A 24746-nucleotide genomic window follows, 5' to 3' on the forward strand; every position below is an offset into this window, starting at 1 on the left:
CGAGAATGGAAAGGAGACTGCCAGATGACTTCAAACCCGGTCTGACAGTACAACAGTCTGAATACAACAGAAGTGAGCCATTTTCAGGGGGCTTATACATGTAAATTGAGAGTGCTTTGAAACCGTAATATTTCTTGATCATCTTCTCTCAGCCAGCCTCATCAAGCGGTACAAATTGTACGACCAAAAATAAAGCTATAAAACCAAAAGATAACCAAAGCTAAACCTGTCTACATGTATATCCTACCTTATATCCTTCCATATTGTCACATGATTCAGGGAGACCCATGTAGCGCTCAGTGTAGATGGAATCTGTCAATGGAAATACACAATTCATCCAATTCAATTCATATTCAATTTGCAAAGATTACTCCGAGTTTGCCTTTTACCAACAAAATAAAGGTTTTCAATTACCAAAGCAAAAAAAATTTAAAAAAATTTAAAAAAATTCTCTTTCCCTACAGTGACCAGATGTCACCAAAAAATAATTTGAAAGTATTTTTTTTTCAAGTTTGAGATTTTATCTCCAAAAATGAATGGATTAAATCATTCAATGCTCAATTTAACCCACCCAATGCTTATGAAAGGAAATATTTCTCCGAGCCTCGGACGGATCCTGAAAATGTTGAGCGTCTTTGGTCATACAGATTAACCTCATCTCAAGTCACAATTTTGAAATTTACTACACCGCATGCCAAGTCAGTTGAACTCACCATAGTATCTGAAGTCTGTGACTGGCGCGACAGCAATGCCATACTTGAAGATGTCATTTTCAGAGCTGAGGGCCATTGAAGCTGCAAAGCCGCCATACGACTGCAAAAAAAAAAGTGGAAAAAGAACGCTTGTTTTTTTTCTGAGTAGTATCTGTAAGCAGTGCTCTGCAGTGCATTCCACTCATATGAATATTAGCGAGAACATTAGGAACTTATTCGTGAACAACTCAGGACGGACGTACCAGCCGATGGGAGTTCCGGGGTACCTGCATTGTTGCCCCTTTGTCCCTTTTTCTGCGGGGTACAGATTTCACTTGCTGGGTACCTCGATGCAAGGACAGGTACCCCACAAGTGGTCCATGGTAAGTATGATCATTCCTAACGTTGGGGGCACACGGTCGGTCCTATTTGCACAAATGTTGCCAACGACGGCAAACGTTAGCATTGTTTGCTCAGGAACGTATCCCTGGGGTGAGGGGAGCGACATCAAATTTAGATGCAAATCACTGAATGCAGGTTCACATTATTTTTATATGAATGAGACTTACCCATCCCCAGATGCCAACCTTGGTGCTGTTGATGTAGGGGAACATCTTTAGGATATGCCTATGAAGAAAATATAAACAAAATGGAAAATACAGTAGATGATAATTAAGCAAACTCTCAAGTTGTTGAATTTTATCAGAGCCGTAATCAAAAGTCAAATCCGGGAAAACAATTAATGCCTTTGTCACGGTTCATTTGAAGAGCTACATGTACTTGAGAGTGGATGACTTGTGATGGACTTGTGACAATTCTTGTTAACAGGCATGCAACTGGAAATTTAGACAAAATAAGGAAAATGCAAACCAAGACTTTGTACAGTATTTTTCAACTTGTAATGGCATTCCTGAGAAGTAAAAAACGAGGAAAATAGCAGATCCGAGGAAAAGTTGCAAGCCTGTGTAAATAGCAAATATGAAATAATTGTAATAATTTGGCCAAACAGTTATTGTAGAAAACTTGTTATAGCGTTTGTTTAGAAAAACAGTACTACACCTTGAGTGTCCTTAATGTATAGTTTTCATGATGAATTCAGGAATATTCATTTTTTTTTCAAGTTTGGCAATGGTGGAACCCTTGGGCAGTTGGTTGGCTTACCTGACACCAATGACCTGGTCTTGTACTTCCACCGTTCCAAACCGTTTATAGATCTGATACAAATGTTTCTCTCCTTGGAACCCAGATCCCCGTCCATCGATATTGACCACAATGACGAAATACTTGCTGGACAGGTAAGCATTCCAGCCCAACTCAAATCGATCGTTGACCATCTGCGAGCCCGGTCCCCCGTAGACGTGAACCAGTATCGGGTGCTTCCTGTTAAGGTCCATCTTCGGAGGGATCCACATCTGAATCGGGAGTTTGTACTCCCCGACTTGGATCTCATAGAAGGTCTTATTAGGGTAGGCCTTGCCTTCTAAGGCCTTAGTCAGTGCCTCGTTGGTCTCCACCACCAGTACACGGTCTGTGCTAGTCTGGTGCAGCGTTGTGCGAGGGATGCCGGGTCCCAGACAGTTCAGCTTGTACCAGGAGTTGTCAGGACTGAAGGAGGTATCGTAGTAGGTGCAATTCACATGCAGATCGCAGGATAAGCAGCGACGTGTAAAAGGCCTCTCAGTGCTAACACTGCAAATGCAAGGTTTAATAGAAACTAGTGAATTTGAACTAACACCAAAAAATATACAACTAAATTTGCATTAATATACCAGTGTTACTAAAGTTGGTTTGAGATATCTGATTGCGTTAATATATGTTTCATAATTCATAAGAATCAAAGAGAAAAGATTTAATACAATCATAAAAAACAGTGAATAATTTGTGTTACCCTTGTAGGTATGAAACTAAACTCTCTTCAAAGCTCTAGTGTCTATCAACAGATACACAAACATTAACCGTAACTCCATGTCTAATTTTTTTTGCCCTGGAAACGATGAAAAACCAGGTTCTGGACGACCTATTTGAACACAATTTCAACAATAATCAAGCTAGTGCAGGGCATACCTGTATAATTCTCTGCTTCGGATAGATTGTTCCGTGCTGATGTAATACACTAACTTGTCTGATTGGCTGTAGGCAACGATGGACGTGACCTCCCAGGTACCTTGGGTCAGAAAGGTCACTCTACCTGGGGATTCCTGCAGGTCAGCAGACAAAACACAAGAATCAAAATTCAGCACTACTGTCAAAAGGAACATATGTTGACAGCTTTAATGCCAGAATGAAAAAAAAATTCCTGCGCCTAATTGGTACGTTTGCAAATGTACAGGTTTTAAAGAGTCTTTTAACACTGCATGCATACCATACTGCAAGGAACAGCTACAAACCACTGAGCTTAGAAACTGGAGTAATTTTTCTGAAATACTGCCTTTGCCATGATGTCAACCTTTAAACCATTTAAATAAATTTTCATCAACTGACATAAATCTGCATGGTTTTCTGCCATGTACTGTGTCAAAGTTTTCTACCGCATGATATGCCGCTTGTCATTTCAGGTCTCGGTTGCCGTACTTGTGTGTAAATAGCCCCTATGAATTAAACAGTACAGTCGACTCTCGTTAGTACAAACTCTGTTAATACAAAATTCTGGTTATAACAAACATAAAGCCTTGGTCCCGACTGTGCATTTATGTGCACAATGAATGGGACTGATGTTCCTCTTAATACAAGTGAATGATATAACAAACAATTTGGCTAGGTCCGAACGAGTTTGTTATAACAAGAGTCGACTGTATTTGTTTTACTCACGTCAGTAGTCACTAGTGCGACATGGTAAAAGTTCCCATGAGCCACTTCCCTCTGAGGTAGGATCCTGACATAGTCAATTGGAGATGATCCCTCCGAAAATTTGGGAGCTCCTCGCTGTTTTAGGAAGAAGGTAAAGAACGGGAACAAAAATTGAATTGAATTAAACTGTCCAGGAAACAACCCAGCTCTAGAGTACATATTGTGCTGACTGAAAAAGGTGAACAAAATTGAAACCAAATTCTAAATAGTGAAAGTACTCAAAGAGATGAAATTAAAATAAGTGTTTTTGAAAAAGTCAGCACAGCAGAGAGACTAACTTGCCAGGTAGTTTACCCACAACATACATGTATTGCTTTGATCATCAGTTCACAATTCAACGCCTACTTCCAGTAAGTATGAGATCTGTCAACCTCTACAGAGCTCTCGAAAGTGGTAATGAAGTGCCTTTCGCTATTCATTTACGGAGTCCACTAACATCAACCAAGCTCATACTCACATCCACGATCCATCCACCAGGTGTTTCATACTCGTAGTTGATCTGACAAGCTCCTGAATCCACACGGCATAGCGTCAGGACGGAGTAGTTCTGTGGGCGGTTCAGCCACGTCACGGCAATTAGATCGTCGTTAACCCAGACTACGTGATGGTAGTAGTAATCCCTGGTGAGGAGGAGACACGGGGAAGGAGGAGAAGTCAAAATGTTATTTTGTGAACAATTCATTTTTATATCAACTGACAGTTGGAGTGAGGGATACCACACTATCCGTGTGAAATAAACTGTTGCTTGTTATAATAAAGACAACTCAGCCGTCAAGCTTTCAATTAATTTCTCCATGCCAAATATTGTTGTTTCTGCACTTGTACCTGACTTGTGATTGATTTGTGATGGAGCTAGCGAGGATTGGTCTGAAATATAAAGTCTGCTATTTTATTCAGGTGCATAAGTCTGATATGTAGTCCTGCATCAAAGTTCATAAGCTGTTTAACACTTACTAGGCCTTTTCACACTAGAGCCTCTCAACCCGGGTTGAATTCAACCCTGGGTGAACCCACTGCCGCCCCGGGTTGAGTTTTGAATTTTCAACCCTGCATTCAACCCCACGTCATTTCGCACTTGTTACGTGCAAATCAAGCTTATCACGCTCAGTTACTACTGTTTTTAACACTGGCGAGACTTTTAAACTAGGTTGAAAATCTCCACCCTGGTCTTGAGCAGAGTTGAGTTCAACCTGGGGTGAAATCAATCTCAGGGTTGACGCAGTGTTGGTGCAGGATCGGGGTAGGATTGGCGCAGTGTTGAACATTTTCAAGTGTGAAACGCCACATGTTTTTCAACCCTGCGTCATTTCTGCATCAACCCTGAGATTTGTCCAGTGTGAAAAGGCCTACTGTGATATGAGACATGGAATTTTTACACCCAAGGGACACGCTTCACTCATAGCAAAGCTGAGGGCTCTATTCTTTTTCAGTTCAAGGATGTAAAAACAGAGTGTGGAATTACACATTTACACATTTCCTCACAAGACCTCATACATCAATCTCAAAGTCATGCAGTATATGTCAAGTAACAACTGAAATGAATCATCATTGTTTTGTTTTAGTTCCTTGTGACCTGACTAGTGATAGTGAGGTGTGATCGACTTGACATCAACTCACTAATAATATAAACCAAATTTCATTCCATTCAGAGTGTTAAATTTCCTACGAAAAATCTTTAAGGAAATTTACCTTTTACTGATGGTGTCTGGCGGCACTAGAGTGACCTGGTTGCCAAGATCTGCAATGCTGGTAACTTGAAGGGAGACAGTTGGGTTCTGGTACCCCGCCTTAGGATAGCTAAACTCTTCCAGCTCGCTATAGCGTAGGTTCTCATACTTAGGGTACCTGGCCTTATCTACATCGGTATCATTGAAGGATGCGTAGACCAGTTTGGTACCGTCTGAGGACCAGTAGATGGCATTATCACGGCTCAGTAGCTCCTCTGTGAGTAACAAATAGAGGGAAAAAACAACAGATGCTTGATGAAGTTTTAAAAAAAGAAAGAAACCTTGATTTTATTTAAACAATAAAGGACTAACTTGGATGAGGAAAGCTCAGCAAGGGTTAGAAAGAATTGTTTTGAATGATAAGAAAATCATATGATTACATTTTTCACTTAAAATGATAAAAAAATCATTTAAAATTGTTTACATAAAGGATGTTTCAAAGATCTCTAAAAAAAGAAGTTGATTTACTAAGTTAAAGAATAAAATTTATATAACATTTAGATGACAGTTGTAATATCAATTTATGTTTTATTCCCCCTTGCAGCAACATTGCTCATACTCCAAATTCAACGATTTAAACCTCAATGAACCATTTAAATAACACCATTCAAAAAACTTATAAACTAGAATACAGTAAATGGAAGACTGTGCCACATACCCTCATAGACCCAGTCAGGGATACCATTAAAGATGGTCCCTTCCTCCCCCGTCTCAGTAATCCTCACTGCTGTATCACCAACCGGTACTTTCTCATCGCCATGTGGAATAGACTCTAAGTAGTACATGTCGTTCTTGTACACGTATATCTGGTTGTGAAAAGTAAAGAAAATTATATGAGCATTTCACATCAACAGATTAGTGCTGGTCTGTATCATTTCACTCTCAGTTTCAAGAAATTCTTTCATGATGTTAAACACTCCGAGCTGGAAGTGAACGTAACTGTTATATGTGAAAAGCTGATTTGCAGTAAAGATGTCAACAAATGTCAAGGGAAGTTGATATTTAAAAGAACAATTATAGAATTTTACATTAAGCTTTGTTCAAATCTAAATTGTGTCTGTGAATTGGCAGTGTTATGTAACCAGTCAGACTACACCAGAAGCATATTCAACCAAAAAAGTCATTAAGATTTTGAAAAGCAACGTGGTGAGATAATTATAAACAACTGATAAATGAGTAACGGCCAATAACTTGCTCATCAATTTCCAATCACAGATTCCATCAAAGCTTTTCAAAATGAAAACCTACAAGACAAAGAAAGATGCCTGTAACTGACAATACATATCACTGATATGAGACAGATGAGATGTTCATATCAACGTACCAATGCAGAGCCACCTGGTACCCACGCAGCATAGCGTAGGTCAACGGTCTCTTTCAATCCAGGAGCAGTCAGACCAACTGAGGACCTGTAGCAAGACACGTGAGCAATCTACTGTTTATAAAACTTTAAAGATTCAAAATTTCATTTTCTTGCTTGTGGAATTATTTCTACTTGAGAGTGCAATTTAAAGGAGAAAGCGACAGAATGGCATCAAATTTTGGGCAAGTATCTGTAAACTCTGAAATCTGAATGTTGGACGCCTGTCACATGAAGACAAAAAAGTGACAAAAATTACCAGACATTTTGAGGCAATACCGTGCTCATGTGCAGGTCACATGCTTACACTCGGTGCTCCTCAAACCAATAGCATGTTGCCCGCTTGCCAAAATGCATGCCTGTCTACCGAATTTAATAATATGCATAACTGTGACAAACTGAGAAGCGTGGTACCAACTAAGCAGAGTTTTCTTTTTGTGGTCACACAGACCCAGATATAACCCGACCAATTCTCCTGACTTACCCGGTCTCAATGTTATACAGCTTGTACTTGGCATAGAAGCTATGTCGATATAGGTCCCTGACACTGCAAGCCAGTAGGATGTGCGTCATGTCAGAGTTGACCCAGAACTTAGTGCCACCTTCCTCATCCTTATACAAAGAATCGACAAAAACAAAGTTAAGTGAAACTTAAATCTGTGTGTCAAGATGTTTCATTCTTCAGAGAGGATATCTATGAACTGTGACATCAGTACAGGGAATAAATGGAAGTTCTTGACAAGCACTAATGAAGGCCTTATTTCATGGTTCTGGTTATGGCGATCTTATGCCGATACTCTTAAGTACAGAATCCTTAGTTATGGGATAATTGCATGCACATGAGCCAAATTTCCTCATTAACCCATGAAATATTCTCATCACTCATTGTCACTAGATCATAGTTTTCTGCTGTAGTAAGATTCTTTGCTAAGAGCTATAACATTTGTGACTAGCTCTCACAAAACCCGATCAAATTTGACAAACACTGTTTTTTAGGTTTAGGCATTGTCAAATTCCTGCGGTTGTCAGCTTCAAAATGATATACGATTGTCATAGGTACCGTGACCCTATCACCCTTGGGAGAAGGATTAAGTGATAAAAGCCGGACAACCCAATTAAGTGATAAACACGCTTATTGAGATGCTTTCTGTATAAATTTCTATACACATTTTGCACTAATCAACCCCCCAAAAAACACACTTCTGCTTGATGGATAATATTCATATTTTGGGAGGTTGTAAATTTATAGTTACTAATTTAGAAAATCTCAAAAATATAAAAATGGTAAAGACCACCCCAAAATGACTTCACGGGCCTTAAGTGCGAAAACAGCTACTGCAATTTTAGGTTTGGTAGGAGCAGATCTCATTTGTGGCCTGAACTTGTACAGGCCTCATGTGGCCTCCATGTGGCCTCACAAAATGTCACACCTGTTGTAAATTGTGGAGTTACAATGCTCTGTCACTAGCACAGTATAAATAAATGCTAAGCTGTGCCCAAATTAGGTGGCTAAGGCTGGCAATTATGAAAGCGGCTGAATCCACTTCTCATATTGACACCTGTGTTACTGCTAGCCATAGTCAATGTTACTACACAATGTGGCTACAACCAGCCATGATGTGCCGCAATATACCACATGACCTGATATAGCTGGTCTAGTTGCAGCCTCTCCCCCAACACTCACCAGAGTTCTATTTGTGAGGAGGACACCAGACTGATCCAGCTGTAGATCCTTCCAGATGATGTTGTTGTAGTTATCCTTGTGCACATATTTACTCCCTGGTCAATAATGAAAAACTTTCATTTCATTTGTATACATTTCCAAAAATCTTGTGGTCTGAATTTTCCTATAAATTAAGACACTGGACAAAATTTGCAAAAGTCGACAACAAAATTGTCAAAATGATTTCTTCGGTTCTAAATAAATAATAGTACCAAGCATCTCGTGAAATCATTGCGCCTAGTATGCTGTCTCTTTCAAGAAAAGAGGAATACATTTTGTGTTATTTTTCGCATTTTTTCATCCAAGTGAATGATGGAAATATGAAGTTTTCAAATACCCATGGTTCTTTCATCCAGGTATACATTTGTGCATTAAGTTTGTTCCAAAGACATGTAAACTGAAGTTTTGTCATGACTGTGATCTTACCAGACAGCCACTGCACGTCATAGTGTTTGGGTTTGAAGGTTTCATTGAAAATGTCATCAAACAGAAATTCCTTGGGTAGATGCCAGTCTTCACCTGCAAACACATTTAACAATGGTAAAAGAAAAACATGAACATACTGATAACAATATAAAGCGAAATTTAATGCAACATCAGCTTTTCAATGTAATGGCTGGATTTGAAAACAAATCTGTTGAGTTTAATTAAAGTTCTTAAAAAAAAATTTAAATTTTTTTTTTAATACTTTTCTTCAGCTACATACCAAAGAACAAACATATGGTTTTGTTTGCTGCAGGCCATTTTGCTTGTTGAAATATATTTTAGCAATTGATTTCTAGTTTTGTTCAAAATTAACAATTAATCATTATGAAAATATTTTTAAAAATTTTCTTAAAACTATTCACAATATGGGATGCACAAAAAAACAGTGCAATACATACACACAAGTGGCAGACCATGCATTTACATGTGTGTTCAATAACCTGTCAATGCAGAAAGCCTTCACTGGTTGACATGGCAACCAATTAATATATAACCATGGAAACATGAATTATGGATTCGGGGGCACAATGCATAATGCGATATGGGAGTGCAACAAAAGGGATTACATGATCACATGCATGGTGCGGATTAGTTCACAATATGGCTGAGATAAATTTTGTTGAGTTAACATTGGTGGAATAAAGAAGGGCAAGATCAAATATAAACCCTGACCATTAGGCCTATGCCTAGTATTCCTGTATAAAGAATGTATACAAGTTTTGTGTATCGTACGTACACAACTAAAATTCTGGCACAGAATCGTATAAAATGAAACAAGAATTCTTCCCCCTTAGGAGTTGAGCTTCCTGAATTCTCCCAAATATGGTATTCTTTGTACTTAAACACATTTGAACATGATGGAATCGATTCGAAAGTACCCCCCTCAATGGTTACCATAATTACACAGAGAGAGTGAGGCGGAACTCATAAATGCAATGCTGCCATATGTTTGTATTGTAAATGGTATCAGTTGGCATATACTTCCAACCAATGTTGAAGTCGAGTCTGAGTCACGAGTAACTTGGGTCAAGTCCGGGTCGAGTCGGACTTGAATCAAATGATTTAGTCACTTGGTTTAAAGGGAATGTTGCTGTAATCTTCAGAAATGGAGTATTTGAACATGAACATGTAACCAATACCAAACAAATTTGGACTGAAAAAAGGTAAATTTGGAGCAGTAGTTGAAATATAGTTAGGTTTTTCCAACGGTGGTCGGCCGACCACCGTTGGAAATGTATACAAAAATACCATTTTCTTGAAAATGACTTCACACCAGGTGCCATAATTTTACAGGATGCTTTAGACTGTCATTTACCAACATCCTAGTAAGGTATTTCTTAAAAACTCGGTAGTTTTATTTTTCGATGTTTGCAAATGTTGTATATTCCGTTTAAGTCCGAGTCCTAGTCATAAATCATGAGATTCAAGTCCGAGTCTGAGTCTCGAGTTACTCGAGTCAAGTCGGAGTCTTTGGCCGATGTGACTCGAGTCGAATCTGAGTGAACAAATTGCAACTTGAGACAGACACAAGATGAGTCCTGAACTCCAGTTCTACAACACTGCTATCAACCATGCATCATGCATGCAGTGTGTCCCACTATTCTCTATGGTCCCATGTATTAAGGGTGCAGGCCAGTAAATAGGCCCAAAATTGCCTACGCTGGCCAAATCACGATGTGTATGCCCTCAAATTCTCTACTATTAGAGCATTATGTGGGCCATGAACTTGAGGGGTTGATAAAAAAAGAAGGATGGAAGCCGTGCACAGGACTGAGAGCTTGTGCTTATGTGAAATTTGCATGAAATTGGGTCCTAAAATTGCTCTATTTTCCAATGGAGCGTAGGCATCACTTTTCAAAATGGCGAATAGCTATGGCGATTGGCTATAGTTTTTTTTATAGGACTAGTTTTAGGGGTGGTTATCTTTGGATAGAAATTTCTCCCAAGAGTCATCAGTTTACCCATATAAATTTGACCAGAAAATGACAGATGATGAAATAGGCTTTAATTCAATGTGTGTCTCAAACACCTTGGAGAGTTGTAAGTATTTTTCCTAATTTGTGGACGTGGGGGGGGGGGGGGGCTAATTATCACTGGGGTCTTTGGCCGTTTATTTACTGGTCTGCAACCGTAGATCTGAAGAGTGGTCACAAAGAGCCATCTAATGTTCATGCACACAGCCCACGGCCAGTTTCAAGTTACAGTTTAAAATTTGCAAAAAAAGACCCTTTTTAATATATCACCTAGATAAGCATTTCTACATTTGAAGTAGTAGATGTACAATGTACGTAGCAGTAGCAAAAGTGTAGTTTGCCTAGAATGTGTGGATGTGTATAACATACAGACCTTTCTTTGCCAACACATAGTTGGCACTTTTGGCCACCCATGGGTTGGCAAACTAGGAAAGGTCAACATCGCAAAAAGATAAAATAGTTATTAATTTTTCCAAACATATCATTGGATTACTGAAAATACAAAATAACCAACAAACACTATTAAAGGGTGAATACAAAATGCCTCTTTCTGACATAATTAAGCTGTGAATATGCACTTTTTGGCAAAATCTGTTGCCCACCACGGCTGCATTTATGCCCTTGAGGCAGCCCATAAAGAAAGGTGTATACCCGGATGCAGCAATAGAATGTGGCACAACCATTCAACTAAAAAACACTGAACTTGTGGGTGCGACACACGTGAAGTTTAACACCTGTAACATGCAACACAAGTGCAAATTCATTGTGGTTCAACAGGAGGGGATAAAGACATGAAACTTGGGGGGGGGGGGAACGTCCAGCTCATAACATTGAGTGATGATGACAGGAAAACTGTCAAAATGAATTTACTAGAATGAACCAGCCTCTATCTAAAGTGCTGTTTACACATCAAAGGCAATCTGCTGCTTTGTAAGAATTACATGTCAATTATCCAGTTTGGTATTTCAACTACACATGTGCACAATGATATGGCTCACGGGTCATTTGGAATAATCCAATGCTCATCGAAGGTGCATGAACACACAGGGAGACAGTGCATGACGCGTGTTAATTACAAGCAGAATGGGGGTCCGCGTAACATTGTGTATCATCACGTCAGCGATTTTACCCCGAATGACCTTTGACGTGGCCTTCGTCATCCAGATTCCAAACTGGCGTATTGTGGCAATTGATAAAATATTAAGTTTTCAAATTTCTCATGGGGGGGGGGGGAATAATGTTTTATTGAAAATAAATGTACCGGTAGGGTTGGACACAGGATATGAAATATATCAGTGTTTGGTTGTTGACTGGACTGGCCATTGAAGGAATTGTGTAAGCCTGCATCTGAATGACATGGCTGCGGCTTACAAATACACACACGCCTATGGCAGCAGCTGAAGTCACTTCCAATAGACATGCATGTTAATACTGTGAGCCGTAGCCAGTAATTCAGATGTAGCCTAACTCTAGAGATTAGATGGTAGCCGTCTCAAAAAGCTCCTCATCAAGTAAATGGGAAAAATAAAAAAAGTCTTATTGGAAGTTTCAAGAGCAAGTTGAATCTTGTAGGTTTTTGAGGCCAACTTGCACGCTCTATTAAGGATTAAAAAGACCAGCCATCATGATACACCGTGTGATGAGACTGTTCTGAGCAAAAGTGCAGATATGACGTCAACCGAGGGTACAAACTAAAATAAACATGCTTGTATGGAAATGAAATAGATATTCACTGATTTCTTTTGCTTGATAAAAACCAAGTGTTGAATAATGTAACAAAAATATCTTTAATAAACTAAGAAAATCATGTTGAATTCTGTGTGGGAATATATATGTACTCCTAAAAATGTGCTCTCAAGACATTTTAAATGAAGACTTTTGGCAAATAAGGCATGCAAAATTATTAGTCATGGGGTAATACAAGTAACCATGCAATGTAAATATGCATGAGCATGTTAATAAGCCGGTCACATGATCATAAATTACATGTACTTATGATGTGCTACTCTTTTGGGAAATTCTTAAATTGAGAACGGAATGTTAAGTTGCACACTATGCTGTAAATGTGGAAACTTTAGAATAGTTGATACTATAAAATGGTTTTGGTGAAGTAAACACTTCTGATTTTGTTTTATTTTGAAAGAATCTTATAACTAATAAAAATTGAGCCCCAACATCAAAGTCATAGCACATCAAAGTCACATGCACTATGTACATGTATTATAAAGAAAACAACAGAACGTGAGAATTGGGACGGAGGAGTCAAAAAAGTTAAAATCGTGGTTACATTTACCCAATCAACAGGAAACTGTAACGATTTTAGTGAAAACAGAGTCAGTGGAATGCTTTCAATTTCATTCTATTTGTTTTCAGCAGTAAACGCTTTTTCTATATTTGGGGTTATTCAGCTTCCTATTCTATTAACAAAAAAGAACGTCACTTGGGGTTGAAAAGAAAATACAACAGGTTTGGAGCTGGAAGAATTTGGAGCAAATGGCAGAAGATGAATTTCATTTTCTATTTGGTACTTACGCAGCCAAAGTTATTGTGGCGACCAGACGAATATCATGAAGCAGGGTCATGGAAACAGCGGAGAAAAGTACAATTTAGAAAGAAATAGCCAATAGGGAAAGAGATGACATATCAAATGACCCGAGAAACCCATAGGGGTTTCTAACGTGGCTCATGATTGGCTCAAGGGTCCACTGAAGCTGCAGAACAGGACCTGTGATTGGATAAAATATACCTAACATGGGCGGAGTCTCACTTCCATCACTTCACTGATTGGACAAAATATTATTACTGCATACCCACCAGTTAAACACATAGTAAATGGACACTTTGCGAACCTGTGTTCCAGTACAATCAAGTGAAATTGTTATAAACAAAAAATTGTTTCATTTTACATAAAAGGTTAGTGAACCATACAATAATATTCACATGTATTAATGCTCTGGTGATATGATACGGATGGATATTATGGGTTGTTAGCATTTGTTAAAACACAATGTCATGTGGACAGTTTTTTACAAATAAAGGCGTGAATGATTTGTGATATTTGCCCCATTTTAGAAAGTTATAAAATTGTAACTGTGGTACCATTCTGTGATAATATTAGAACAATGCCAAAAAAAAAAAAAAAAAAAAAAAAGGCCTTGTGTGATACAATTATTTGTCAAGAACATCAGTTATCCCAATGTCAATCCTACAAATAAAACATTTAGAATACTTAAACAGTTCGCATAGTTTTTTGTAATCTCACATGGAATGGATTTTGTTTTGATGTGAATGAACATGGTATTTTGCTACATGTACATGTACATGAAAGTTAAAAACTTTTCCTCTTCATCCAATGCAACCTTTTCTCTGCTACAATTGAAACCCAGAGTGCTTGGTATACAGTGGATGTAAACATACCTGGCATAACAATGAAGACCGCAATGACAATTAATGAAACAATCAGTAGTATGACCACCAAGGATATCGCGATGCCTCGCCAGTTACGGTTGTCTGACCCTCCCCCAACAAGCTCCTGAAAATCACAAACGAAAAAGAACAAAACAAAAAAAATCTGTAAGTTGAGAGTGACACAATGGAGCCAACATTAAATTATAACTAATTTCTGAAAGTTTGAGCCATGCTTTTCAGGTTATTAGTTAAATGAAGACAAATTGGAAAAATTAGAAAACTACTGTTGAGTGACTTTTTATAGCTTGATTGTAGAAGAGACGGTTGCACGATAACTCAGTGGAAGTATTTGGATGATGTGACCTGAAAAGAAAGAACTAGTCATAAACTCTTCAGGAATTTTTTATTAGAATTTCGAATTCTTTCTGGAAGTAGAGCCTGCGAAGTGGTTTTATCAGACAAAATTGCAGATTGAGATGGTGTTTAAAATATTAATTTTACACAAATCAATGTGAAAATCATTTTGTTAGTGAGACATAATAATGGAAACTTGGTAGACAACAAGGAAAATGTTCAGGATAGAAATTCGGGGGGGGGGGTTATTTGCAGAAAAAAATGAATTTAGAGATGAAAAACAAGATAGACAACTGATACAGATGAGGGGAGTTTAGGTTTTAGATCTACATGTAGGACTTCATCAAATAGGGTTATTGGTTATGAGAGGGTGGGCAGAGGAGTAGGATAAAGACAAGCAATCACACAGAATCCAAATAGATTCAGGATTTTAACCAGAAACCAACTTGAGAATGAGGGAAAACGAAGGAAGGTTACAAAACATTTGGATGTGGTAAGCAGGAAATTTGCATTCTAAGTGGATGAAGCATTTATTAATGTTTCATCAAAGTAAAGTCCTTCAATCCCACTCAAAAAAAAAACTAAAACTTGCCAAACTGTCAACTCATTAAAAAAAAACCAAGAATGTGCTCATCTTTAATTTATATTTTGTTGTGGGCACTGTGAAGAATTGATATGAGACACACCAATTTTTAGCCAGCAGTCTTAACGCATGTACAACTTTAGTAGATGTAGGGCTAGGAACAGACTGACACTTGAGATATGCAACCATAAGCAATTAAGGCAAGATGGTAAAAACGTATTAACTATCATATCTACTTTTTAGTATTAGATTAAGCTCATTAATGCAGATGTCACCAATCAGTTAGGGTATACAGGTATAACACATAACACAAATAATCATTTTACACAAAAAAACATGCTGTCCAAAACTGTACAATAAAATTATGTTATTTAGCTGACCAGTTCTTTTATATGACACTGTGTGAACAGATATAGACAAAACACTGGGAAATAAATAGTAATTTTAAAATAGTAAAAAAATTAATAGTAGACGGAACGCGCTTTGCTTGATTTCAGTATTAGGCAGTGTCTGAAGTACATTGGTATGGCTACGGCTTGAAGTAACACATGTGTCTATGGGAAGTGGCTTCATCCACTTCCATAGGCTATGGGAAGTGGCTTCATCCACTTCCATACTAGGCTATGACTAGCAGTACAATTCATATGTGTTTATCTTCCATAGGAATATGTGTAACAAGCCACTGTCAATGTACATATGTAGCCTAGACCACTACCAGTATTTGCATATTGAATTATGTATGAATATCCTCCATGTCAAGATGGTATACAAACAAGCAGAGGGCCATTAATTTCTGTGTCATCCCTGGCCAGCCCATCAACAGCTCAAATGACCTTTATCGATAATTACTATGCATATCATACAACCCTTCCAAGGGCAATGGGCATGGATACAAGCAGAACAATACTTCCATTAGCCAACACGCTGATGGGAAAATGCCTGGTATTTAACTAGTCGTGGTAGTGTACATGTAATTCACAAATCAGTATGGTGTACAATACATGCCACTGCTTGCTATATTTAATACAATACCAAATAATTGTCACTCAACCCAGCAAAATGAATCAGATATTGCCAGATTCTTACAAATCTTGCAAAATGGAAACCCGGAGGAACACACAACATTATCAGACTGAAACAAAACACCTCATACATATGTATGTAAATAACATCCTTAAAGGTGATATACGACATCTGTGAAGATCAAAAAACAAAACTACCAATTATTATGAAACATATATCTTACTTGACTTTAACTTAATAGTGAATAACAGCTTCAGGCACCCTGTGAAATCATGGCACCTGGTGTGTGCTGTCATTTTCTAGAAAAGTGGAATTCTTGTATCAATTTCCAATGATGGTCGACCAACTATCATTGGAAAAAAACTGACTTTTTTTCAAATACTGCCCCAATTTTACCAAATGTCTGGAAAGAGTATGTACTACACTACATAATATTGCAAAGTCAATATTTCTTTCTTCTTTTGTGACACTTTTCAACAAGACAAATTGATTCATGACCCATTGGGCTTGGTCTGATAATTAATGTACATGTCCTTCATAGCAAGGCCGTAGGTTCATTCAATTAGACAGCTTTCTTAATTAAACACAGCTTCACACGCACATGCTGATTAGTCTCAGAACATGTGCACACAAACAACTTGTCTTAATTGGATTTTCCTGGAAAATGTTAAGTTGACTCCAAGCAATTTGTATGTGCAAAACGTAATACGTAAAGTGATGTAAGAGTATGAAAACAGAAGAAAACAGAAGAAAACAGAAGAAAAAGAAGAACAGGTCAATGAACGGTACAAGAATGAACAGAATAAATACAAGCTCAGTTTCAAGCTAGTAAGCAGGCATTCTTGTCAACCGGCCAACTTCAGCCAGCCGGCCAGTCAGCAAATCCTAGGCTAATTAATTACTAGTTCATGTTTGTTCAGCGTCTTCCATAGACGCATTTGTACAAACCTAACCCAGGTTTGGAAGGACTCAGATTGGAAGGACTAAGACTCGGATGTTGTACTAGTTCAGCAAGCCAACTAGCTAGCCAATCAACTTGCCCGTCATCTTGCATTGCCTTTAAACCATTCAGCCAGCCAACATGTCCAGCAAGCTAGCCATAACATAAAACCATTCAACGATAATAGCGTGTAGCCTCTAATCCTGAAGACAGTCAACAAGTATGCTAAGCTTTAATTCAATCTCGCCAAAAGGCAAAATATCCAGTACCAACTATTGCATCAGAAGTACGGTTTCAATCTGCACACGTTTTGTAAAGATGAAGTTTCCAATTGTCCTCCACTGTACAAGTATTTGTAGCAATTCTCAAACTTAATTTGCATGTCATGAAACAATTATCATATTTCCAAATTACATCCAGGTATTTTTTAGTGTAACATACATGTATATGTTCCTCCCCGCCACCTCTGGAGAAAAAAAAGACTGAATCTGAATAAGAAATGGTTTGAATGCGAGACTGATTTGTATCACACATGGGTGGCAGGTACTGCTAAATGCCAACCTCACAGGCAAATGGACAATTTCATCAAAAATTCATGATTCAATTACGACAAATGGGAGTAAGGACAGAAGTGCCCCTCCGCGGGTCATTAACATAAATCCACAGCAATCCCAAAGCATTGGAATCACTCCACAATACACGGTGTTTCCAACATCAATAATTTTTATTTAACCATGCAGTTGCACTTGCATAAAAGGTGCTTGTGGCTAGTTTTTTGATCAATTATTTTAAGTTTAGAAATGACAATTTTCAAAATAAAGATTGTGGAAGTGTTTTTCAGAAGTCAATTCTTTGTATAATGCACATATGTAAATTCCTATTTTATTCTTGCTGATAGAATACTTTACTTTTGTCAAATTCAAATGAACTACAACTGAGAAAACATTGAATAAATAAATTAACTAAATCGATCAAAGGTCCAAGAAATTAAAACAAACCCAACCAAGCCAAAGCAATAAGAAGCATTCTATCTAGAGCTGTTCAACGGTAATATAATAACCATTCACTTTTTCTGCACAAACCACAGTCCTCTCCAAAAAAATATATAATCTGAATAAATCTTGTTTTTCTATCCATCCACACAGATCAATCCATGGTTTTGCCTCCCTCAAGAAATCTATAATTACTGGACAATGTCCGGTGTTAGAGTGGACAACTTGAGACCAACACGCATCGTGCCGACTTGCAATCAATGCAAAGTGATGACGTAAATGGCTGCATCGATTCATTTACCCTCCACTAAATCCCTTCCATTTACGATGTTACGTATCGGTCAATTTGGTTGAGTGAATTTGATGTGTCTGTGTTGTGTAAAATGAAATAAAAAATACTGGTAAGACACACACCCACTGTGATGGCTTTCCTTCTACATCCTCTGAGAATCTCTGTTTACATATCTAGCATCTTGGTTGTTTCCTCTTACTTCTTGATTTTCATAAAGTATTTTAAACTTACCACAGTATCTGTATCGGGAAAACATGGAAAAAATCCATGTTGATTTTAAAAACAAGAAACATGCGGTAAAACAAATCCAAACACTGCAGATAAAGTAGTTTACTAACAATGCCAGTTACTACACCAATTTTTACAATGCAAGTAAACTGAGTACATAAGCACTGCACAATTAAAGATGAGCCAAATCTCATAGCTCTGGTATACAAAATTGTTACTCGAGCATCTGGAAGAATTTGAAGTCTATTTGAGAGCATTCAGCATTCACATTAAAATAGCCAACAACTAATGATAAAAAACCACTTGCCCCAGGTAAAACTTTAATGCAGTCTAAGTACTCTAGCTTTTAGGTAAAAGCAAATTTCTGGTACTTAAAGAGCATTTCCAACAAAACTCTTCACCACTTGAATTTCAAGAGAAGCAAACAGCCAAGATTCTTCCCAACAATGGAGTCCAACACCAGGTCCAATCCTACCTCAATCTGCTGGGCCGATGTGACTTTGGGAGGCTGTTCCTTTCCATCTTCACGCTGGTTAACCGCCGCTGCAAACATTGCACAAAAGCAGTAACGTCCGGATCCCGCGATGGGCAAAACAACAGGCACCCACCCTCACAAGACCACCTGAGAAACACGCTGAATAATCCAGAGCCCCATTCTCCCCGCTACCAACTCCACACGCTGTCTGCAGACTACTGGCCTGGAAGTTAACAGGACCACTTAACGCTTAATCGCGGAAAGTCGTTAGCAGCTGACGATCTCTCTTCTCCCTAAACCCCCCTACCACCATCCTTCCTATCCTCCACACCGTGTTTCTTTTCACACACTGGAGGTTCCGCTGATTATGCAGATGAATTGATCTCTTCCTTTTTTTCCCTCACTTACTCTCCCTTGGTCTGTAACCACGGCGATGCAGTCGATGGGCAGGTGGGGCTTAATTGGCAGCGTTAATTAATTGTGAGTCGCTTGGGGACCTTCGTGTCATTAGCACAGTTTGTAAATGCGTGGCAACTGTGAGAAAAACTGCACAGCCATGTAAAAACTAATCAATAGCATGACCCATGTCAGTAATGATAGCATCTACATGTAAGGTATTGACTTGGGATACTACACTCTATTTGTATGATGGAATTTGCACATTTTTCCAATGTATACGTTCAAATTTTTTGATGAAGTTTTAGAATACACCAAACACTGTATAATGTCATTTGTGTTCACAGAGTTTGAATTTTAATCTTCCAAATTTGGCGATCACAAGTTATTACTAAACATTTAAATTTATGGACGAAAACATATGTGAAAGACTTATTTTGATGTATAGGAGTTCCATTACATCAAGTGCATTTTAGTTGAAGCTTTTGGGGCATTTCAAGAACATATTTATACCCCAATTTGGAGAAACTCCATATGCATGTAATTTGTGTTAATTTCTCCAATTCTAGCTTATGGACTTAATTCCTGATATGCTGATATTCACTGAAATAGTTTAAAACAATTAAGATTTGAGATATTTGCAAATGACCGGTGAAAATGTAAGACAAATTAACTTAATTTACTACCAGAATTCAGACACACGTCCAAAAATGAACCACAATATTGAAAGGTGCTTTTTCAATCTACCGGTATCTCTCATTTCCTGTAGATCAAGTGGATGCTTTTATAATATGAACACAAGTTGCCAAAATGTAAGTGCAGGATTGAAATGACCTTGAAAAACCTGTTTGCAACTAACTGCTACAATTTTCACCAACCCATCTAGGTGAAATGCACTTAATTCTTGATGGCTTCAGGGAAAATGGCAGTGACAAACATTCTACCGCTGAAGCGACGAAATGAACACCGTACGCAAACGGCTCAATAAGTGCCACTCGCCAGTTGCTATGGCAACTGTATACAAAATGTACAGACTGACGGAGCTGGCACTTGAGAGTGAGATCATGATGGTGTGCTGTGGCATTTTACAGGAGGACGGTGAAATGAATTAATGAGCGCAAGAGAGAGGCAGGCCTAACAAGCACTTGCAAGGTACCTGTACTGTATGTATGTACGTGACTGTAAATTTATCTACGGAAGGCTTTGCCAATCGTCACAGTAACAGCCAATCAAGTGCTGGCTATTAACTGTCCAATCACGGGTCACCAACTGTAAGTCCATACACGTACATGTAGATGAGCATAGCCAAGAGGAAAGCACTACTTGATGAAAAATTTCAGGATAATCCTGCTGACGCTTTGGAGCACCTTCTGGCAACAAATATGGCCATAAATTTTAATTTCTCATTTATATTTATTCAAACCAAATTGCTTTAAAGATGCACAGGGAATGCAGTGCTTGTTTCACTACAAGTGGGCAATCAAAAGACAAATATTTGTGTTAGTAAATGTCATATTTGTGTTAGCAAGAAGAGAGAGTGAGAGGAAATTGCCATATAGGATGACCAAATGGTGACATTCTGAAGCTCAGAACAACACATTTGGATTAAGGAAATTTGGGACCATGAAATAACATAGGAAAAAGATTTTGTTCAAGGCGATTGATGTACACAGGTGAACTGTATTCTGTGCAACACCGTGAACACTAGGCTCTCATTCAAATACACGTCTTATATACACTCAACCAAAAAAGAAAGTCCCCCCTGAATACTTTTTTGTCTAACTCAAAAACTAATGGGCATATCTTGCTCAAATAATGACTGATCAGTACAGAAATTCCTTAGCAATCCAGTCATACTCTTTGATTGGCCCAAAACAGTGATGATGTGTACAAAATTATGCAATTTATGGTACCGAAAAAAAGTTGCACTTTTGTCTACATGCAAGGTGAGTGTGAACCACAACTTGCACGTATACAAAAGTGCAACTGTTTTTGGTATCATTGGTCATAAATTGCATACATTTGTACACATTATCACTGTTTTGGGCCAAATAAAGAGTATGGCTGGATTGCTAAGGAATTTTTGTACTGATTAGTCATTATTTGAGTGAGAGGTGCTCAGTAGTTTTTGAGTTAGAAAAAAAAGTATTGGAAGGGGGGACTTTCTTTTTTGGTTGAGTGTATAACAGTTACTACTGATTTTTCAAAATCAAATCTTTCTCATTATGAACTTCAGCAAATATTATGTCATTTAAAAAAGTTTGGAACAAGTTTTGAAGTTGTATTTATCGCTTATAAAATTAAGTGACAAATTCCAAGGAAAATCGGTCCAGAAAAATGAATCAAAAATTCACCAATTACTTGATTAATGTTTCGTTTAAAGGCATGGAAATACTATGCCATGTAAATAACTTATCCAGTAATTGTTTTAAAGTATTGTGAATTTTACTAGTACAGCATATGTAGCCTTTGAAATGTATATTACAGTGTATTCTTTTTGTGTATGTAATTCATGTACAGTGCTCCCATTTGTAATCAAGGGCACACACACGTGTACAATCAATATGTTACAAAATGCACAAATTCATATATAGGGCTGCCATTTTGTTCAAATTTAGTTTGATTATGTTGCGTTGACCGAATCTTTGAATATTCAAAACTCCCCGATCAAGTTTACACATGCCAGCTGCAACTAAGTTCTATGCAAAGCGCTTCAGATAAAATGTGTACATGTATGCAGTGACCGATGTTATGGGGTGCTGAATTGTTTTGCAGTAAGTATTTTTATAGCTGTCAACGGCTTTAATCTGCTAAAAGGATCAGAACAATTAACCACAATCGACAACAAAGTCACTTCTGACAATAAAGCGCCGCAACTTTACGATTAAAATAACATCACATATAGGCGTGCGTGTTTTTTTTCTCTTTCGAATATTCAATTTCGAACTGGTAAAAAGCTACTCCAATATTCTGTTAATGATCGAATATTCATATACATGTATTAGGTATATCCAGAACAGCGGCTGTCCTACAAATTCAATTCGATTTATCTCACGGTATTAATTTACATGTTAATGACCTGTACAAACAATGAGAATGAACTATACAAACAAGCGTGAAAACAATAAAACTTACAAATTTGAGGACGGGAGGTGGTGATGCCATGGCAGGCATGTTGAAGCAGTCAGTGTACACAATCCCTCCCGAGTGATACAATCAAATATTTATCCGATGCACAAATCCCTGAAAATCGCCGAAGGACGAAAGCGGATTATTGCCAAAGGCTTCAGCTTTTGAACAAAGCCCAAAAGGGAAAGATTTCCCGACGTGTGAGTTGAAGATAAAGGCTGTATTCAGATAAGAATTTGGTTGCAGTATGGGCGGTTGTAAAATTCCTGGATTAGAGCCAAAAAAAGTAGAAATCTTTGAGATCACTGAAAGACACTCCTTGCTCTATGCTGTAGAGTTAAAAAAACAAATGGTGCAACCTTGTTGCAGTTGCTTGCTGAATACTGGTTGATGCCGCTAGTTCGCTACAAAACTGATGGTTCGTTACCGTCGAGGAAACCTAAACCTGTGGGCAGCTGGGTTTAGCACTTGTCGGTGGCGGACTGGAGAAATATCAAATGACAGCTGTTGGGTGACAGTAGAATATAACCCTACTGATTAGAAGACCGATGGGTTGCACTGATGGGGAGGAATATTAATATTGCAAGAACATGCGGGTACGCAATGCAAATGTGTCACTATGTCCTCACAGAGGATTAAGTCTGAATGGTTGGAGGAAATCCTGTCCAGTAAGATTAATTTGCAAAAACTCCTCCCGGGAGGACACTTGAAGAGGCAGAGAATCTTGCAGCCCAGTCCAAAACCACAACTGGAGTTTTGATCAAATCCAAGCAGAGGTTTTGTCCACATTATCACAGCATCTACATGATGGACACATTCAGGTCAACGCGGTCAGAGCAGCAAGCAGGTTCTGGTAAGTAAACATGCGAAGGATTTACCAATCCCGCGGCAACTTGTAATCAATATTTGTCAGAACTAATGAAGGATTCTGATGTTATCCAACCAACGATTCAATCTCTGCTGTGCACACAAAGTTTTGACGATGAGAACCAGTGATTCTTATATCTAGAAGATGAAATCTTTCGCGCATATGTAAAAACATTTCAACAAATCAATACTTGTAGGAATCTGTCGAACGACTGCATACTGACATTTGTGGAGCAGGCTTGTTACCTTTATGCATCCTTGCAGCTAGCGTCGGGGGAGTCTACCAAATTATTTAGTTGCGGCACGCACATATATGCATGCATGCAGGATGCATTTCTGGAGGAGAGAATGATTTATTAAAAAGGGTCCCTCAAGACTAATTCTGATTCAGAACAGCGGTCAGGTACGATGGACGAAGCGTTTGTCAAAACATCTCGAACCAGTACATTCACCAAGTCATTATGTGCCTTCATCGACACTTGCCGGTCCATGTAATATACATGTACACTGCCGCCAGGTTAAGAGGCAAAGGAAATGTCAGACAATGCACTGTTAAGCTTCACCTACGGCTCAGAGAGCAAGAGAGAGTTATAAGGGGAGAGAGCAGGACTCATTTAAATTGCAGCGTTGAAATGGCAGCCGAGGCTGTGTGAATTAGCGATATTGAACCAGTCCACTGACCACACAGATACACACTCACAGGCACAGACACGTCATCTATATTGCATGGGTCAAATGATGAGAAAACTACTGATCATTTTTCAATCAGTCGACCCTGGCACAGAGCAATATTAGCCCAGGGGGTTACGAGTTTATGTTTCTGTACCAACTCTGCCTTGGAGATTTCAAAGTTATATTTTTTTATGGCTGAAGGCATCATTCACGAAAGGAAAGTAAAGCAGAGCTGAATTTAAGGAAACTTCAGCTTTAATCCGAGAAGCTAAATGTTTGCCTTTCAAGATGTTCTTGCAGCAAATATCCAATGGAACAGGCCTAACAAGAGGGAGGCGCCAAGTGCCAGGAATATTAATCCTAGAAAGAGGGTGGATCGTATCAAAGCCAAAAAACTCAAACTACGGCAACACCCAAACTGGTTTCCTCTATTTTGGCTTATTAGACAGTAATGCCTGATGAGAGACAATATGCTCATTGTCATGGACCTACAACATACAAGGAGTCATATTTAACTCCAAAGTGCATGGATGGCATAAAAATGCAAGTGAGTATCTGAACAAACACGTAGTGCGTGTA

The 24746-nt window shown here is 38.3% G+C and overlaps 1 protein-coding gene across 4 annotated transcripts in view; it reads right to left on the reverse strand.

The window, feature by feature from the left end:
* Positions 1-24746, reverse strand: part of LOC119741049 (dipeptidyl aminopeptidase-like protein 6) — a 33785-nt gene that overhangs the window by 3862 nt on the left and 5177 nt on the right. Inside the window, exons 1-15 of one of the 4 annotated variants that reach the window (XM_038216663.1) lie at positions 22635-22718; positions 14226-14340; positions 8776-8868; positions 8311-8405; positions 7111-7238; positions 6591-6675; positions 5925-6072; positions 5229-5481; positions 3997-4159; positions 3501-3614; positions 2757-2890; positions 1854-2381; positions 1262-1319; positions 714-813; positions 248-312 (exon numbers count right to left, since the gene is read on the reverse strand). In XM_038216663.1, the coding sequence (XP_038072591.1) occupies positions 248-312; positions 714-813; positions 1262-1319; positions 1854-2381; positions 2757-2890; positions 3501-3614; positions 3997-4159; positions 5229-5481; positions 5925-6072; positions 6591-6675; positions 7111-7238; positions 8311-8405; positions 8776-8868; positions 14226-14340; positions 22635-22673 (2118 nt within the window). In that variant the 5' untranslated portion in view covers positions 22674-22718. Of the gene's footprint in view, positions 1-247; positions 313-713; positions 814-1261; positions 1320-1853; positions 2382-2756; positions 2891-3500; positions 3615-3996; positions 4160-5228; positions 5482-5924; positions 6073-6590; positions 6676-7110; positions 7239-8310; positions 8406-8775; positions 8869-14225; positions 14341-19103; positions 19376-22634; positions 22719-24746 lie in introns of those variants that run through there. The other 3 variants (XM_038216662.1, XM_038216661.1, XM_038216660.1) reach the window with 3 other exon arrangements.

This window comes from Patiria miniata, unplaced genomic scaffold, assembly GCF_015706575.1.
Source record: "Patiria miniata isolate m_02_andy unplaced genomic scaffold, ASM1570657v1 HiC_scaffold_5, whole genome shotgun sequence".
Lineage (NCBI taxonomy): Eukaryota > Metazoa > Echinodermata > Asteroidea > Valvatida > Asterinidae > Patiria > Patiria miniata.